The following is a 20,643-nucleotide window of genomic DNA, read 5'->3' on the forward strand; positions in this document are numbered from 1 at the left end:
CTTCTTCTCATTCAGGTCTCTACAATATCGGACCCTCTCAGTGAATATCTTCTATATAAGAGAATTTTCCTGATTTACCCATCAAGGATGGTTATGGACAGAGACAAGATGGCGGAGAGGATATTACACCTCACTCTAGAGATCCTCTTCCGGCTTACTGGAGAGGTGAGAGATTCTGATGACGTCACATTACATCATTCTTATCTATGGGAATAACAGATGGACAGAACTGGAGAGGTGAGGACTCTGGAAATGTCTGGAGTGAGATTTATTAATGTGTCTCTCCATTACCAGGATTATACAGTAGTGAAGAAGACCTATAGTGAGCGCTGTCAGGCACCTGTGTCTGAGGGATGGGGAAGACCCCTGAGCCCAATCACTGGGCCTCCACCTCACCCCCTGATACATGAGGACATCAATGACCAGAAGATCCTAGAGCTCACCTACAAGATGATTGAGCTGCTGACTGGAGAGGTGACACTGCTGGGAATGCTGGGACATTATACAGTAGTGCTATGGAGGGATCGGGGGGATGACGGTATCATTATATGTGTCAGGTTCCTATAAGGTGTCAGGATGTCGCCGTCTATTTCTCCATGGAGGAGTGGGAGTATTTAGAAGGACACAAAGATCTGTACAAGGACGTCATGATGGAGGTTCCCCAGCCCCTCACATCACCAGGTAATAGACAGGACTAAATACACACGGACTATAATTATCTGTATGTAAAGAATGAATTCAGTCCTTGTATGTGTTTCCTCCAGATCGATCCAGTAAGAGGACAACACCAGAGAGATGTCCCCGTCCTTTTCTTCCACATGACTGTAAACAAGAAGATCCCAATGTTCCTCAGGATCATCAGGTAGATGGAGAGAAGGTGTCATGAGATCTCCCCCTATGATGTGTAGACGGCTTGGAAGGTCTTGTGCTCAGTCTTGTTTTATCCACCAGTATTATATGTTTTATACTTGTGTAATGAGATCGGAGGAGATGGCAGGATTAGAGCTGATCATAGATGGGACTTCTTATCTGTTTGTGACTTTTACAATATTTGTTTCAGGGTGAAGATCTGACCCATATTAATACTACAGAGACATATGTAAGGGGTGATGAGCGGTGTAAAGAGGGGATTCCTACATATGACCACCCAGGTGAGTAGTAACCACTAAAGGTAGAAAAGTCACAGATTCTTCTCAGTCACCGGCTGTGGCTGCTTTATAGGTCGTGTGATCACCATTTTTCCATTAAAGTACAACATTCTCTTCCACCAAAAACTGTTCAAATGACTTTGTGAATTATGAAAGCCCTTTTCTATAGAACTTACAACCTGGAGGATCCACCTCCCCCCTGGGATTAGGAGATGCTGACCTTTAACTGCCCAGATCTGTAAATCCATTCACTGCTCTGACAAATTATTATATATCTCCAAAACTTATATTTCCAAATTTCACAGGCTAATCCAATTGGAGTAAATGGTAAAAATTAACTTTTATTTTTTCACGATTAAAACTAGAAATATAGTAGCAAAATGTAAAAATTATTGACTCAATGGTCCCAGAACTGAAAGTCAGCTAGGATATTAGTAGTAAAGAGTTTGTCACTCAAGATTATTGCAATATATATCAATTATGTTTGTTTAATCAGGATAATAGATCTTCCTACCGTTTCTATCTAACAGAACAATTTATTCAGGAGAACTGTGAATAAATTCACCGTGGTAAGCTTTAAAATTCATGAAGCCGACACATTGGCAGTTTCTCTTATCTTGTGCTTATAGCAGCAGTTATAGGATATTGAGAGATTCTCTTGCTTTATCCCTAATCTTTTCAGCAATCATATAGTACAATAGACAGTCTCCTAGATAATGCCAATCATTAGAGCCTGTTAGCTGAACTTCTCATATTATAGCATTAGCGATGAGGATGAAGCTATCGTGATGGACGTCCATAGCTGCTGCTACTGTGGGGAAAATAAGTATTTGATACACTGCTGATTTTGCAAGTTTATCGTAGGTACACTTCACCTGTGAGAGACAGAATCTTAAAAAAAATCCAGAAAATCACATTGTATGATTTTTAAATAATTAAATTGTATTTTATTGCATTAAATAAATATTTGATCACCTACCAACCAGCAAGAATTCTGTTCTCTCACAGACCTGTTAGTTTTTCTTTAAGAAGCCCTCCTACTCTGCACTCATTACCTGTATTAAATGCACCTGTTTGAACTCATTACCTGTATAAAAGACACCTGTCCACACACTCAATCAATCACACTCCAATCTCTCCCCCATGGCCAAGACCAAAGAGATGTCTAAGGACACCAGGGACAAAATTGTAGACCTGCACAAGGCTGGGATCAGCTACAGGACAATAGGCTAGCAGCATGGTAAGTAGTGAATAGCGAATTTATTCGAAATCAGATCTTACGACTTAAGGCTATATGCCCACGATGCAGAAATGAAGCGGAAAATTTCTGCTTAATTTCTGCATCTCCTTGTCAGAAAAAACGTGTGGGGAATTTAACACGCGGTTTTGAAGTGTTTTTGACATGCGGAATTGCCATGCGTTTTTCTAATGCATTGAGTAGGCAATTCCGCATGCGTAAACGCAAAAATAATGGGCATGCTGCGGATTTTTCCGCGCATAAAATCCGCTGCGGAAAATTCCGCAGCATGGGCACAGAACATGCGGATTGTCATTGGGGACCATGGGGCACGTATTACCAAGCGTTTTTCAAGCGTTTCCGCAGCAGAAATTCCGCAGCGAAAACGCTTGAAAAACGCATTGTGGGCACACAGCCTCAATTCGACACGAATGTGGCACATTCGGATTCATGATCGGAAGTGCAAGCAAAATTTCTTAAATTTGGAAATAATCGGCAAAATCAGGGAATAAATGCGGGAACGTGATTGCGGGGCAACTACAGCGTTTTGATCAGTTTAGCTAGCATAGTGCTTGTTTATGATGAGCGGGGGGACGTGGCAGATGAGTGGGGGGGGCTGGTGATAGCTCAAATCAGGTCAGATCAGTAGTGCGCTTGTAATTTTTTTATTTATTTATTTTTTCCTGTAGCCGGTAACTTTAAGTCAGGAATGCGCGGCTAGCCAGTCAGAGCGCAGGAAGCATCCACAGTGTCCAGATACAAGGGCTTCTGCAATTCGCTGCTGAAATCACATTTCCTCTCGATATAAAAACCGGCCAAGTTCCCTCAGCGCCATTTTATCCATGTTACTGAAGGACACAGACGCTGCTGAGTGTGCGCCCGTGTACTGAGAGATATTGGCTAGATAGATGGGTTCTTGTTTGGAAGTCAGATAGTGTAACATAGTAACGTAGTAACGTAGGTTGAATAAAGACCTAGATCCATCAAGTTCAACCTTTCTCCCCCAATTGTACTCCCCATACCAACACTATACTAACTTACTGGAACTAGGCTTCACAAATGAATTACCATTTTTATTATTACTGCACTATTACAATTACAAATAACCATAAATAATTTTTAATTAGTTTTATTTTTTGTATTACTGTTATGGTATTACTAAAATCCCTGTACCTAAATCTTTTGATCCAGAAGAAGGCAAAAAACCCAGGATACATTCAGCCAATTTGCATCATGGGGAAAAATTCCTTCTTCTTGACGCCGAGAAAGGCGATCAGTACAAGAACCCTGCATCAAATGTACTTTTATAGGTGTAACATTTTGTCTAATTTAACTCTAGCCCACAATGTTATGTGTATCAAGGAAATCATCCAGCCCTTTTTTGAAAGCTGTTATAGTGTCGGCCATTACTACCTCCTGTAGTAGGGCATTCCTCAGTCTGACTGCTCTGACTGTAAAGAACCCTTTTCTGTTTAGGTGCCGGAATCGCCTTTCTTCCACCAGTAATGATTGCCCCCTGGTCCTTAGTCTTTGGAAGGAATAAGTCATGTGCTAGATCTTTGTACTGACCACACATATATTTATACATGTCAATGAGATCCGTCGTTTTTCTAAGCTAAACAAGCTCAACTTTTCCAACCTCTCATCATATGAGAGGCCTCCATCCCTTGTAATAATCTAGTTACCACCTTTGAACTGACTCTAACTTCTGAATATCCCTTTTAAAATGTGAAGCCCAAAACTGGATTCCATATTCCAGATGTGGCCTCACCAGTGATTTATAAAGGGGTAACAATATGTTGGGATCGCAGGATTTTATTTCTCTTTTTATACACCCTAAAATGTTGTTTGCTTTTGCGGCAGCTGCTTGACATTGAGTACTTGTAACCAGAATACCCAAATCCTTCTCCTGTTCTGTAGTCCCGAGTATACTCCCATTTAATGTATATGTAGCCATAGGATTACTCCATCCTGTGTGCATTACACTACATTTATCTACATTAAACCTCATTTGCCAAGTGTTTGTCCATTCAGTCATCTTATCCAGATCATTCTGCAATATCATAATGTCAAGATCAGATTTCAATATCCTACATAGTTTGATATCGTCAGCAAAAACTGATGTTTTACTCACAATCCCATCCCCCAGGTCATTAATAAAGAGGTTAAAGAGAATTGGTCCTAGCACAGATCCCTGCGGCACCCCACTGCTGACTATATCCCATTTAGAGAATGTGCCATTTATGACGACCCTTTGTTTCCTATCATTTAGCCAATTCCTTACCCATCTAAGTCCTTTCTTCTGTAGCTTCAGTATAAGGCTGTTATGTGATACAGTATTGAATGCCTTTGCAAAGTCCAAAGTATTTCCTTAAACATGCCCCATTTACGTTCGGTATCTATCCCCAGTTACCATGATATGGTCCCAGTCTACACAATTAAGCTCTTCCCTTAATTTGTTGAAATCAGCTTTCCTAAAGTTTCAGGTTTTTGCATTTCCTTTTAGAAATGTTTTATTGAATATTACATTGAAACTTATCCCAAATGCTCCCGGACCTGTAGATCTGAAATGGTATCTGGTCTATATGACAGCACCAGATCCAGCAGATTACCTCCCCTGGTTGGTTCATCTACTAGCTGAGAGAGGTAATTGTCCTGGACTGTGGATAAGAATTTTCAGCTTTTAACACATCTGGAAGATTCTGTGTCCCATTGAATGTCTGGATAGTTAAAATCCCCCATATTAAGGACCCTATTATTATTTGCTGCATTTTTAATTTGTTCCATCATTTTGTCCTCTACCAGTTCAGCTATATTAGGAGGCTTGTAACAAACTCCACTTAGCAGCTTTCCATTATTGCCATCCCCATGTACATTTACCCAAATTGACTCTACATTGTCGCAGCTTCCATCCATGTTATCATTGAACACGTTTTAAGTTGGATCTTACGAAAATACACACCCCTCCACCTTTTTTGTCTTTCCTGTCCTTTCTAAATGTAATGTATCCCTCCATGTTTGTCACCCAGTCATGGCTTTCATCCAGCCAAGTTTCCGTAATGCCCACCACATCATATTCCATGACCGACATAAGAGTCTCCAGTTCAGCCATTTTGTTTGCGAGACTTCTTGCATTTGCCAGCAGACATTTAATACAATTAGCACATTTGCTACTCCTACTCAGCTCCCTACATGCCTTGCATATCCTAGCCCCACCCTAGATGCTCTATTGCCCCTGCTGTCCCACTCTCTCTGTCTAGTCCCGGGGTCTCAAACACACGGGCCGCATGTTGCCCCTCCGGCTGCTTCTTGCGGGCTGCAGGCACATAGACCCCGTAACGATCACGGCTGGGGGGGCGGGGACCCTGTGCGCAGTATGGGGGGACGGGACCCTGTGCGCAGTATGGGGGGACTGGGACCCTGAGCGCAGTATGGGGGGACTGGGACCTTGAGCGCAGTATGGGGGGACGGGGACCCTGAGCGCAGTATGGGGGGACGGGGACCCTGAGCGCAGTATGGGGGGACGGGAACCTTAGCGCAGTATGGGGGGATGGGGACCCTTAGCGCAGTATGGGGGACGGATGGACCCTGTGCGCAGTATGGGGGGGACCTGGATGGGGTACATGTCTGCAAGATAAGAACCAGGATGGAGGACCATGTCTGCAATATGGGGGACCATGTCTGCAATATGGGGGACCTGGATGGGAGACCATGTCTGCAATATGGGAACCATGTCTGCAATATGGGGGACCATGTCTGCAATATGGGGGACCTGGATGGGGGACCATGTCTGCAATATGGGGGACTTGGATGGGAGACCATGTCTGCAATATGAGGACCATGTCTGCAATATGGGGGACCTGGATGGGAGACCACGTCTGCAATATGGGGGACCTGGATGGGAGACCACGTCTGCAATATGGGGAACCTGGATGGGAGACCACGTCTGCAATATGGGGGACCTGGATGGGAGACCACGTCTGCAATATGGGGGACCTGGATGGGAGACCACGTCTGCAATATGGGGGACCTGGATGGGAGACCACGTCTGCAATATGGGGAACCTGGATGGGAGACCACGTCTGCAATATGGGGGACCTGGATGGGAGACCACGTCTGCAATATGGGGGACCTGGATGGGAGATCATGTCTGCAATATGGGGGACCTGGATGGGAGACCATGTCTGCAATACGGGGGACCTGGATGGGAGACTATGTCTGCAATATGGGGGACCTGGATGGGAGACCATGTCTGCAATATGGGGGACCTGGATGGGAGACCATGTCTGCAATATGAAGGACCTGGATGGGAGACCATGTCTGCAATATGAAGGACCTGGATGGGAGACCATGTCTGCAATATGGGGAACCTGGATGGGAGACCATGTCTGCAATATGGGGAACCTGGATGGGAGACCATGTCTGCAAGATGAGGACCAGTTCAAAAGGTGTATATAAAATAAAATGATATCACTAAAAATGTCACTTTGTCATGCAAATAATGCAGCCCCCCAAATTAAATGTTTTTCCATGTGCGGCCCATATGCCCAGCTGAGTTTGAGATCCCTGGTCTAGTCTATCTATCCCCTTATAAGCACGCATACCCTCCCTCCCCCCAGATCCTAGTTTAAAAGCTCCTCCATCCGTCTGACCATTTTTTCCCCCAGCATAGCTGCTCCCACCCCATTGAGATGCGGCCCTTCCCTACAGTAGAATAAATCCTACAAAACAGAAGGAGTTTCTCAGAGTTACCAAGAAAATAAATTCACAATATCTAAACACAAGATCAATAAACCAACAAAACGATATTCACTGGACAAAAAAGTCATATAAAAATATTTTTTATTTGATAGCAATTAATGTAATAAAAACACAAAAGGGCACAGACATAGACAAAAAACATACAACAATACAAATAAGATAAAAATGAAGCTCAAATGAGGGGATCAGGGGGTAACGCATACAGGGGAGTATGTATGATGTATTACTTATTAGCCATAATGGGATATAATAAAGGGAATATGTATATAATTATATAAATATAAAGTGCAAGTGATATATATCTATCAGAATTAACATATACAGGATGTGCAGATATGTCACTAAAATATTTAGTAACAAATGATTAGTCTGATGATTACATATAGTTCATAGTCCCTTTAAGTATCCCCTTTTGAACATGATTATTTCATATGATTATATATAATTCATAGTCATTTTTAATCAAAACATCACCTCTTTTTCAAAATAACATGATTACATTTCATCCAGGAGTCAATTACATTAAATTTAATTCATTCAAAAAGGTCCTTTGTACAGGAATAAATATTGAGTAAAAACTAGGGCAAAAATCTAATTGTAAAAGACATTATTACTGAAGTCAACCAGCATCCACCTGCCCCCTCTCACCGGACTGGTGAGAAGGTCGGCCCAGGTCTCCATGAAACCAATCCCTTCCTTCCTGCACCAATGTCTAAGCCACTTATTTATCTCCCTAAGCTCCCGATGTCTGTCTAGTGACGCTCGTGACACCGACAGTATTTCTGAAAACACCACCTTGGAGGTCCTGGCCTTCAGCTTCTCTCCTAGTTCCCTGTAATAATTTTAAAGGACCTTCCACCTCCCTCTAACTTTGTCATTAGTACCGATATGTACCATGACTGCTGGGTTTTGCCCAAACCCACCCAGCAATCTGTGTATCCGATCCGCAATATGTTGAACCCGAGCAACCAGCAGACAACACACTGTTCGGCATTCACGGTCTCGGCGGCAGATGACTCCGTCTGTCCGCCTAATTATAGAGTCTCCTACCACCAACATCTGTCTGGTCTTTGCTGCATTCCTATTACCCTCCTTCCTACAGTGCTGGCCAAAAGTATTGGCACCCCTGCAATTCTGTCAGATAATACTCAGTTTCTTCCTGAAAATGATTGCAATCACAAATTCTTTGGTATTATTCTCTTCATTTAATTTGTCTTCAATGAAAAAAACACAAAAAGAATTGTCCTAAAGCCAAATTGGATATAATTCCACACCAAACCTAAAAAAGGTGGTGGACAAAAGTATTGGCACCCTTTGAAAAATCATGTGATGCTCCTCTAATTCGTGTAATTAACAGCACCTGTAACTTACCTGTGGCACCTAACAGGTGTTGGCAATAACTAAATCACACTTGCAGCCAGTTAACATGGATTAAAATTGACTCAACCTCTGTCCTGTGTCCTTGTGTGTACCACATTGAGCATGGAGAAAAGAAAGAAGACCAAAGAACTGTCTGAGGACTTGAGAAACCAAATTGTGAGGAAGCATGAGCAATCTCAAGGCTACAAGTCCATCTCCAAAGACCTGAATGTTCCTGTGTCTTCCATGCGCAGTGTCATCAAGAAGTTTAAAGCCCATGGCACTGTGGCTAACCTCCCTAGATGTGGACGGAAAAGAAAAATTGACGAGAGATTTCAATGCAAGATTGTGCAGATGGTGGATAAAGAACCTCGACTAACATCCAAACAAGTTCAAGCTGCCCTGCAGTCCGAGGGTAAAACAGTGTCAGCCCGTACTATCCGTCGACGTCTGAATGAAAAGGGACTGTATGGTAGGATACCCAGGAAGACCCCACTTCTTACCCCGAGACATAAAAAATCCAGGCTGGAGTTTGCCAAAACTTACCTGAGAAAGCCTAAAACGTTTTGGAAGAATGTTCTCTGGTCAGATGAGACAAAAGTAGAGCTTTTTGGGAAAAAGCATGAACATAGAGTGTACAGGAAAAAAAAAGAGGCATTCAAAGAAAAGAACACGGTCCCTACAGTCAAACATGGCGGAGGTTTCCTGATGTTTTGGGGTTGCTTTGCTGCCTCTGGCACTGGACTGCTTGACCGTGTGCATGGCATTATGAAGTCTGAAGACTACCAACAAATTTTGCAGCATAATGTAGGGCCCAGTGTGAGAAAGCTGGATCTCCCTCAGAGGTCATGGGTCTTCCAGCAGGACAATGACCCAAAACACACTTCCAAAAGCACTATAAAATGGTTTTAGAGAAAGCACTGGAGACTTCTAAGGTGGCCAGCAATGAGTCCAGACCTAAATCCCATAGAACACCTGTGGAGAGATCTCAGAATGGCAATTTGGAGAAGGCACCCTTCAAATATCAGGGACCTGGAGCAGTTTGCCAAAGAAGAATGGTCTACAATTCCAGCAGAGCATTGTAAGAAACTCATTGATGGTTACCGGAAGCGGTTGTTCGCAGTTATTTTGGCTAAAGGTTGTGCAACCAAGTATTAGGCTGAGGGTGCCAATACTTTTGTCCGGCCCTTTTTTGGGATTTTGTGTGAAATTATCAATGATTTGATTTTTGTTTCATTCTCTTTTGTGTTTTTTCCTTGCAAGCAAATTAAATGAAGAGAATAATACCAAAGAATTTGTGATTGCAATCATTTTCAGGAAGAAACTGAGTATTATCTGACAGAATTGCAGGTGTGCCAATACTTTTGGCCAGCACTGTACGACAGACGTCTTCCTGGTTGCTAGGAGCGTCCTGCTGCAGTGATCCCAGTCCTGGGATAGCAATCCTAATATCAGCCAAACAGGCATATTTACTAGGTTGTGCCAGATCAGGACTGGGCTCCCTGGCACTTTTCCCTCTACTCCTTCTTGTAACATTTACCCAGCTACGTACTTCTCTATCCTGATCTTCCCCACCTCCACCCTCCTCCATATCACTGGCCCCAATCAGTACAAGCTCAGTGAACTCTAAACTCCTGTCCAGGTTTGCAATGCTCCTGAGTGTCGCTAGCTGCACATTTAGATCCGGTATCTGGGCTTCCAAACATGTAACTCGTTGACATCGAGCGCAGACATTTTCACCCTCAAACAGCTGTTCAAAGCATGCATACATCTCACAAGACACACACCTGGTAGCATTGCCCATGGAGCACATACTATATGGGGATAAACAATACAAGTAAAAGCAGAAAAACAAATAGAAGGTTAGTAAGGAAAACACCAAACTATGCTCTGGTGTTAAACTATATTATTGCGTTTAACTATGTACTTTACTGCCGCCTTTGTACTTAACTGCAGCCTCTGGGACGCTCAATCCAGCCTCTTCATGCTCGGCAGCCTCGCTGGTTGTTTTTTGACTTGTAGTGCTTGCAATCAGCCCAGCACAGGATATGGATAATTTAAGTAGAAATGTTCAAAAATATAAAATTCAAGCCTTTTTTATTCAAAAATAATAATTGGTTTTATTCTTGGCAGATGACTGTACCTGGAGTTCAGAGAGACCGCTGACATCTTCAATTTTCAAATCGGATGATCTTGAGATCCCACAAGATACAATTGAAGTGAATGCCATTACTCTAGATATACCATCATCCCTTCATAGCAAAGATCTGTCATCTGATCTTTTGAAACAGGTCCTGTCTTCTGATTCATTACCGACTACTAAGGAAAACCGAAGTCACAAAATAAGCAATAAAAAACAAATTGCTCCTAAAGCAAATGAGCCATTTTCATGTTCAAAATATGGAAATAGTTTTCCCCTCCAAAAGTCTTTTCTAAAACATCAACATTTTCACACAGCGGAGAATATATTTTCTTGTTCCAAGTGTGAGAAATGTTTTAAAGAGAAATCAGACCTTGTTAGTCACCAGAGAACTCACAAAGGGGAAAAGCCATTTTCATGTTCAGAATGTGGGAAATGTTTTTTTTGGAAATCATATCTTGTTACTCACAAGAGAAGTCACACAGGGGAGAAGCCGTTTTCATGTTCCGAATGTGGGAAATGTTTTAACCGGAAAGCGCATCTTCTTGGCCATCAGAAAATTCACACAGGGGAGAAGCGTTTTTCATGTTCAGAATGTGGGAAATGTTTTGTAGATAAATCAAGTCTTATCAAACATCAGAGAACTCACACAGGGGAGAAGCCTTTTTTATGTTCAGAATGTGGGAAATGTTTTACAGAGAAGCCAAGTCTTACCAGACATCAGAGAACTCACACAGGGGAGAAGCGTTTTTCATGTTCAGAATGTGGGAAATGTTTTACAGAGAAATCATGTCTTATTCAACATCAGAGAACTCACACAGGGGAGAAGCCTTTTTCATGCTCAGAATGTGGGAAATATTTTGCAGATAAATCAAGTCTTATCAAACATCAGAGAATTCACACAGGGGAGAAATGTTTTTCATGTTCAAAATGTGGGAAATGTTTTACACAGAAATCAAATTTTGTTAGGCACCAGAGAACTCACACAGGGTAAAAGCCTTTCTCCTGTTCAGAATGTGTAAAATGTTTTGTGAATAAATCTCTTCTTAGTCACCAGAGAAGTCACACAGGGTAAAAACCATTTTTATTTTCTTAATTTGAGAAATTTTTTACTTGGGAAAACAATTCTTAATAAACTTCAGAGAAGTCACACAGGGGAGAATATTTTTTAATGTTCAGAATGTTGGAATGTTTTAACTGAAAATTGTATCTTCTTAAAGGGGTTATCCACTACGACAACAACCCCTTGTCATTCCTCATGTTTGCCTTGATTAAATAAAAACACTAATACTCAGATCCCGTGCTGTCGCTGTTCCAGCAGTGTCGGGACTCACGTTCCTGGGACTCACACGAATCAGTGCCGGCTTCACTGTCACCACCTTCGGACGTATTAAACATCAACATGAAGCCAGAGCTACGGCTGCTATCTGACTTCGTCATGAGGTTTGATTTGTCTGAAAGTGGGGACAGTGACGCCAGCGCTGATTGGGCGCAGGGCTTACATGACGTAACAACCTCACATGGGCACTGAGAACGCAAGTACCGACACCGCTGTCAGCACTGACATGGGAGATTTGTATAAGTGTTTTTATTTTTATGGGACCAAACAAGAGGAATGAGAAGGGGTTGTTCAAACCTTTTAAACATCAAAAATCCCACAGAGAAATAAGTCATTATCATACCTAGAGTGTGAAAAATTAATTACTGGAAAATCGGATTTTGTTGACCATCAAAAATTAACTCAAATGGGAAGAAACTATGTATGTTATTGACAAATTGTTATATGTTTTTGCACAATCTTATAATTAAATGAGAAAGGGAAATTACCTTAGAACTTACCGTAGTTTTTGGCCTATAAAATACACTTTTAGCAAGAAACAAATCTTGCTAATAAGTGATTGGGTGTTATAGACTGGAGGCAGCTTCCTGTGATAGTGGAGAATGCTGAGACATTGTCCTTTCTGATCACTGAGAGAACTGCTCTCTCTCCTCTAGCCCCAACACTTATGTAACTGATTGGTGCAGTGCAGGAAAGGAAGGAACCGGGACCATCAGAGGTTGCATGTCCTGAGTGAGCAGCTGAAGGACCTTCCACTCGACTAGCTCAAGGATCTTTCAGATCATGTAACATTGTTTTACATATTTTCAAAAGTTGTCAGGTTTAGTTATGAAATGAGCCATTTCTTAATGATTTTGACCTTCTGAATTAAAATTTGACAGTGAGGGGGGCATGACTTGGAAGCTGAAGAAGATTGCCCCTTGACTGCAGTGCACTGGCAGCCCGTGCCCATATTTAGCAACTACCTCAGTACCTGTCCTATTAATATAGCTCCAGCACTGTTCCATTACCCAGGTATGATAACCAGACTGCTCCAGCCATGATATGATTATTGACAAAGCCTTAGGGTCCCGTGCCCTAAACACCTTCCAGAGACTGCTCCACGTGATGTCCTAACCAGAATCCACTTCTTTCATGTTAAAGAGTACCTGCTCTTCTGCTCAAGAAAGAAAGTGTAACTCCCCAAAACCTTCAACCAAATGAAGATTTTCTCTGATGTGTCCTCTACTAGCCTTCGCTTTTGCAGGAATCTGTCCCCATTACCTCTAGTCTCAGGGAGAACTTGATCATTTACAGATGGGGCTTCCCCTTATATCTCCCCATTAACCACAGCAATGCCTGGCACTCCATCACAACATACGAAGAGGGTAGAGACTTACTGAGACGAAGGGACCTCAACATCCCAGATCATCCTCAAGAGCAAAATTTGAACCCACGTTGCAGGGAGAATGACTGGCAAACTGTCCCTTCCAGAAAAAAGGAAAAGACGGCTGAGGTGACCTAGGCATGTATTTGGCCTACCTCGGCATTGACAAAATACTCTCCACTGAGATCCTGTTTTCTGCCTCTCAGATTGAGTAGGTCACATAATTGACCTCTTATTTGTCTTCCTTGTCTTTAAGGTTGTTTTTCCTTTTTTTGTTTAGTCTATCTGTGGTTTTAGTTAGTGTAACTGATATTCTTCTTTTTTTGTTAGTGTCTAAGTCTATCTCAGATGGTTCTTAACCCTTTACGACCTTGGATGTATCCATACGTTCAGGTCGGTAGGTACTGTGCACGCATGATTGCCTCTGGGTGTCAACTAATTCTGACAGCTGACACCTGGCACTCAGTGACAGGAGCAGTGCCCACACCACTCCCAGTACTTTAACCCCTAAATGCTGCGATCAAGAAAAAGTGGAGTAAAACGCCATCAAAAAGACGAATGTAAAGAAAAATGGTATCGCTGAAAACATCATCTTGTCCGGCAAAATAAGTCGTGATATAGCTCCCTTAGCCTAAAAATAAAACAGTTACAGCTCTCAGAATAAAGTGATGCAAAAATATATTTTATCTATAAAATAGTTTGTATTGTGTAAAAGAGTCAAAACATAAAAAAAAGATATAAATGTTGTATCACTGTAATCGTACCGACTCGAAGAACAAAGCTGCCGTATTAATTTTACCACGACCTGAACGGCATAAAAAAAACAACTACTTAATTGCTGTTTTTTGTTCATTCTGCCTCCCAAAAGTCAGAATAGTAAGCGATCAAAAAATGTCATGTGTACGAAAATGGTACAATAAAAATGTCAACTTGTCCTGCAAAAAACAAGCCCTTACATTACTCTGTCGGCAGAAATATGGAAAAATTATAGTTCTCAAAATATGGCAATGCAAAACGTAATTTTTACAATAAAAAGCGTCTTTTAGTGTGTGACAGCACACTGCTGCTGCTGATTTGTTCATTTTGCCTCCCAAAGATCTTAGTAAGGCTCCACACACATCTATCCTGCACTCAGCGCTAAGGGCTTACACCCGGGGTTTCTGTGTAAATCTCTGAAATACGTGATTCAAACAGAACCCCTGGCAGAAGATTCCCTACAATGAGGCAGATGGAGGCATTGAGGACACCGTCTGGCCTGTGATCCGGCGGTGTCCGTCTTTTTAGGTGTGCATAAAAGCGAAGTCTGCCACAGTTTTATGCACTTCTGAAAAGAAGGACACCACTGAGCAGAGGCCAGAGTAACTCTGTTGCCTCCTTTTAGTAAATGGGTCCCTCTGGGTTTCATTTGAATCACACCTCTTGGAGATTTACATGGAAACCCCGATATAAGTGCTCAGTGTAGAGCGCAGGATAAATGTGATCCCAAATGTTATGTAAAATGTTCCCAAAAAAAGCTTCAAATCAATCCACAAAAAAGCAAGTGCCCACTCAGGTCCGTCATCTGTCAATGGAAATATAGGTGGCTTCCACGTTATTGGTAGTACAAAGGCTCTGGAAGAGGACTATGGCTCCTCACTCCCCGCAAAAGAAGTTCAGCAAATTCTGCGCTCTCAAATCCAAGTACCCACCTCCCTTCTGAGCCCCAGTGTGCCTAAATCACATTTAGCTCCCATATGTTTGTCATTTCTGTAGTGATGACAACCCGCTTAATTTAAGGGTGCATGTCTCCAGCAGCACGAGCTGGGCACAATGTATGGGCAATACAAAGTACTGGGCACTACAACGTGCTGGGGAATACAATGGCAGTTTGCAGTTTTCACTCAGCAATATCCACTGCTGCCTGTTTCTGGAAAACACCCATTGAGTCAAAATCGTCACTACACCTGTAGATAAATTCCCAAAAGGGGTATCATTTCCAAAATAGGGTCATTTGAGGGGGGATTCTGCTTTTCTAGCAGTAAGGGGCTCTGTATATGGAGTCCACAAACTATTCTAGGAAAATCTGCGTTCCAGTAGAAAAATAGCGGTCCGCCTCTCCCAAGTCTCGGTATGGCTAAGCAGTACTGTACAGCCACATATGGGGTATTTTTACATTCACCAGAAATTGTGGGACAAATTTTGGTGCCATTTTTGTCATTTCCCCTTGTGAAAATGTAAAATCTGGAGCTAACACTAAATTTTGGTGGTAAAAATTTAATTTTTTTTTTTTCACTGCCCAATGGTATAAATTCTGTGACCCACCTGTGGTGTCAATTTGATCATTGCACCCCTAGAGGAATTCATTAATAAGTTTAGTTTGTAAAATGGGGTCTCTTATGGGGATGGGTCTGCTGTTCTGGCACTTCAGCGGCTCTGCCAAAGTGACATGGTACCCTCAAACCAGTACAACAAAATCTGAACTTCAATATGGTGCTTCTTCCCTTCTGACCTTTGCACTGTACCTAAAAGGTACCATATTTTTTGGACTACAAGACACACTTTTTTCCTCCAAAGTTTTGGAGGAAAGTGGGGGGTGTATCTTATAGCTCGGATAATACATTTTGACTGTGGAGGGGGGGACGGCGGCGGAGGAGCGGGGCACAGGCAGTAGCTGTAGCTGGCTGCTGCTGCTCGTTGAACACGTGTGCCTGCTACTAAAGAGAATGAATATTCACTCTTCTCCACCTATGGGAATGGAGTTATGAACAGTTATGATTGATTCAGGCTTTTCTTGAGAAAGGGAATTTTAGCTTTAATCGCTTGGGTTTTTACTCTATTGGCTAATAGCGTTCCAGCCTTAGTATCCTGTGAGTAATAAAGAGACTTAGTTTTTTGTAGTTTTTTTTCGTATTTATATATAATAAGCAATCTCCATATAGTGCCCTCCCAAGAGATGGAAAATATAGAGAACTGTGTCATATCTTGCTGAGTGTGGAGGTACTTTGCTCCAGGAGAAAAAAATGACCAGGGAAAGCCACAGAAAGACTGCAGGAGAAGCGGCTCTCAGCTCCAAGATGACACCACGGTTGTCACGCAGGGGACAGATTGAGCAGGGGAGACAAGGAGGAGGATAGTGCTGGTCAGGCTGGAGTGATTTGCCTGCACAGAAACACAGGTCTCAGCAGGTGACGGTGACCTTCTTATAGCAGCTACCCCGTAATTGTCCATGGGCTCTGGAGCAGAGGAGTGGGGTGAAGAGGAGATGGGAGAAGCAGCTGCATTACTGAAGGGGTGAAAAGTCAGCGAAACTGCATGTGGCACAGTACTCACTGCCCCACAGCCTAATCTTCACAAAGATGACATACATGTAAATCCTCTATGTTTTGAATGTACAGTTTGGTGGTCTTAACGATGAGATAGCAGATATACGTCGCAAACTGCAGAGAATACAAAACAGCAGGGGCAGTGGAAGACAGAGTCAGCGCCACTGAGGATCAGATAGCCGATATGAGCAAGGAGAACAGGCTTGTAGAACAGCAAATATCAGCATGGCTGGCAGAAACAGATGACCTTGAAAATAGATCAAGATGCAATAATATACCACTTATTGATGTGCCTGAAAAAAAATAGAAGGCTCCTCTCCTATTGAATTCTTTGAAAACTGGAGGAAATTAAAAATTGGGCCTGAAACCTTAACCCCCCTATAGGCTGTAGAATGAGCTCATAGGGCGCCAACCCGTCCTCTTCCTCCTGGGCTTCCACAAAGACCTGCGCTGGCTAAAACGTTACACTATCAGAACAGAGATATTATCCTGCGGCAGGCAAGGGATCACCCAGATCTAATAATTAATGGATCCAAAATCTCAATCTTTCCAGATTACTCTATAGAAGTACAGAAACAAAGAGACAGATTCCTTGATATCAAAAAACATCTGAGAGATTTGCATGTTCTATAGTCAATGATATTCCCTGCCAAATTAAGGGTGGTAGCCGGAGGTTCTGTGCGCTTTATTCAAGATTCAAAAGAAGTCCTTCACTGGCTGGATATGAATGAGAGGCAAATACACCGGGATCAAATTCGGGATGTTACAAGTTGAAGATCCTGTGGTACAAACCCCAATTCTTCAGAAACACAGTGATCCGCGAGTGTATGGGAAGAAGTGTGTCCCTGCTTGTTGGACAGTTCTTTACAAATGTTGTTTTCCTCAGGTTCTATTATGATTATATCACTGTTTTATGTCTAAGTGGGGTTGAATCATCCTCCAAGGAGACTTAAGTTGTAGGTGGGATTCTCCCATACATTCAACAGTGACTGAGCCTCCGTTTATCTATTTGATTATATATGGCGGGGTCCGTGGCAATAGCGGGAATGTAAGGGGTCTTTCTTCTAGTTTTAAAAGACAGGTGATCTTTCAGTATCTTCAGATGGAAAAACTTGCTCTGATTTTCCTGCAAGAAGCACATCTTACCTCTTCAAAAACTTCACCTACTAAACGAGAAGTGGTTACAGGCGACTATCACTCCACGCGCTCTCCATACTCTCGGGGAGTCAGTATATTAGTACACCCTAGTGCACAATGTGAGGGTCTTATAGTGATAAATAGATACAGAGGGTCAGTACGGATGTTTGTTCTGTAAGTTATTACTAAGTCTCTATTACTAATCTCTATCTACATACCACCACCATATTCCAGTAGAATCATACACAAAATTCTCTCTATTATTGATGGTTTCTCGCACACCCCCCTATATTATAATAGGGGACATTAATAATATACCGGACTCTCTCTGGGATAGAGGGAGACATGAAGCTAAGAGGGTAAAAGGCAATTGTATCCCTTTTGGTCACTTAAGGAGACAGTCATAATTGCTCTTTGGAGAGCCGGTCATCCTAATGTATACCAATACTCCTGCTTCTCGTCCACATTCTCCTCTTTGTGGAGAATGGATTTGTCTCTTGGAAATGAACGGATGCAGGGTCTTATATCTGACATCAGCTCCTGCCCAGAGCGCTATCCCATCATTCTCCTCTGTGTGTCCCTAAGCTTAATCCCCCAATGCAGTACAGACCCACAGGGAAATTAACCCCTTTTGGTTGCAAGTTATAGACCTTAAGGGGAAAATTGATGGGAAACTAAAGGAGAATCTTGTGATTAATAAAAATACAACTTCTATTTTCTATGTATGGGAAGCCATGAAGGCCGACCTTAGAGGAATATATATAACAGAAATCTCAGCAGCTGAATCCCGGACTAAGCAGCAGGATCAATTGGTGTTTCAGGAATTGGGAGATGCGGAGAATGCGATGATTACAGATCCAACGCCGGCTGCGCAAAACAGGCTGAAAGCCGCTCAGGACATGAGGAATCAGGGAACATTGCAGCTGCAGGAAGGAAGAAGATGTTTCACAAGATGCAATATTGTGAAGAGGGAGATAAAGCAGGTCACTTATAATGTGATCAAGCAATAGCGTAATCAGTTTGTAAAGGTAGAAAACAGAAAAGGTACTTTCCCAGATGAATATAATATAGGTTTATACAAAGGACATAAATTAGAAGATAGCATTTAATTTAATTCATTAAAATATCAGAATTAAAATAGAGACACAAACAAGATATATATATAGATATATATAGATATAAACCACAGGTGGGCAGGTGTGAATGTCACAGCACAGAGAGGTATTACATATACATTAACAAATCTCAAGCAATGCCTCTGAACACAATGGGTAGATATACCGATCCAAACAACGTGTCCCACATGCCATCATATACGTGAGAAAAAAGGAACTGTCTCTCCCAATTCTAGTAGTTAATTCTCAGGCATCAGATCCTTTTCAGATCCACATGAATGGGAGCAAAGACAAATGTCTAACTATCATCCTGTTAAGGAACCAGGTAAGGGTGTCCTTATTTTCATGAAACTTTTCTTCCCTGTGTGGGATTCACCAGGGAATTAAACCATTCAGTTATGTAGGTCTTCAAGTCTCCTCCTGTGTAATAGTGACCTGTTTCCCGGTCCCCCTTAAATAATTCAAAAGTACCAAGCAAAACCCTTCATTTCTGAACACCACAACGTCATTTCCTCTTATTGGAACGCATTATTCTGCAACGTGACATCGCGACGCGTCATTTCCGGTGCATCAATGATCGGCATACTGCCGGAACGCATGACTCAAAATAACAGCACGCACACGAGCAAGTCCTTCTATAAAAAAAAGTCCTTCATATTCCAAATCACAGACGCATGTGGCTTTATAGATGACCCCTTTACTTCTGCAATTTATGAATGATCTGATGACATATTTTTCTTCCGTGGCTTTGTTATAGAAGGACTTGCCTACATCAATGGCCTTACGTGCCCCACACCCACATCCTTTGTTCTTTCCAAATCTACCAATAACTTGCTTGAGGTATATAGCAGCAAGGTGAGAACAATAATAAAACATAACTTTTGATTAAAGTGTATAAAAACTACTACAGTAGTATAAAAATAAGAACACCTCTGTTTCTCATAAATATAGATTTAAATGAACAGAGCGCTATAGTGGTGGACAATATATCTGTAAATGGAGATAGACCTGGAAGAAAAACGTCATACAAATGCCTGAAAATGACAGTGGTCACATATAATGCATATGAAGTATAGGAGGAAATGTCAATGTTAAATTCTAATTACGGATATTCATTTTATTCTGAAATCTGTATCATACATTGCATAAGATTGAATTAGCCATCATGCTAGGGTTTCTAGATGACGTAATATTTGTGTATTTTTAGTTCAGTGCCATATACAGAAGAACAGGTGTTATGGGGGGGCCTATAAAAGCCCATGTTAGAGACAGGGGGGCGCTGGCCATTCCACAGGACACTGAACGAGGATCTGTGTGTGAAACAGCTGCTGATGTAGGTCCAACGGACACATGGTGTCATACTGACACACGTGCTGGACACAGATAGACGCAATCTACCATCCAGGATCCCAGGGGAAGATGGGTGAATCTCAACTATTAAGCTAATTATGGACAAATGGACAATCACTCTGTAACCATTTACTATTATATATAATTACTGCAATCATTCTTTTTAATGGACAATCCAAGAATAAATCTATACATTTTTTTCATAAGAATATAGTCTTTGATTAATCACATCTGATAAGAAGTCCTCGATAGGAAAAAATACAGAAAGAAGTATTTTTTTACAGTCAACAAATCAGGATGGAAGATCCACTGAGTGAATAGGAAGTTCCTCCTCATCCAAGGCAAACAAAGGACAGAATCCTCCTCAGGACTGGGAAGGGTAGAGACCG

General features: G+C 42.0%; 1 protein-coding gene across 1 annotated transcript; it reads left to right on the forward strand.

Annotated features, from left to right (window-relative positions):
- Positions 1-252: 252 nt before the first annotated feature.
- LOC141176184 (uncharacterized) lies at positions 253-12,433 on the forward strand. Its single transcript, XM_073660179.1, has 5 exons — positions 253-474; positions 558-681; positions 765-862; positions 1,061-1,151; positions 10,639-12,433. Exons 1-5 carry the CDS (start codon positions 253-255, stop codon positions 11,637-11,639), a joined length of 1,536 nt encoding a protein of 511 aa, XP_073516280.1. The 3' UTR covers positions 11,640-12,433.
- Positions 12,434-20,643: the final 8,210 nt, after the last annotated feature.

This window comes from Phyllobates terribilis, unplaced genomic scaffold (genome assembly GCF_046119375.1).
Source record: "Phyllobates terribilis strain yellow unplaced genomic scaffold, ASM4611937v1 Scaffold_17__1_contigs__length_24005725, whole genome shotgun sequence".
In the NCBI taxonomy this organism is placed as follows: Eukaryota; Metazoa; Chordata; class Amphibia; order Anura; family Dendrobatidae; genus Phyllobates; species Phyllobates terribilis.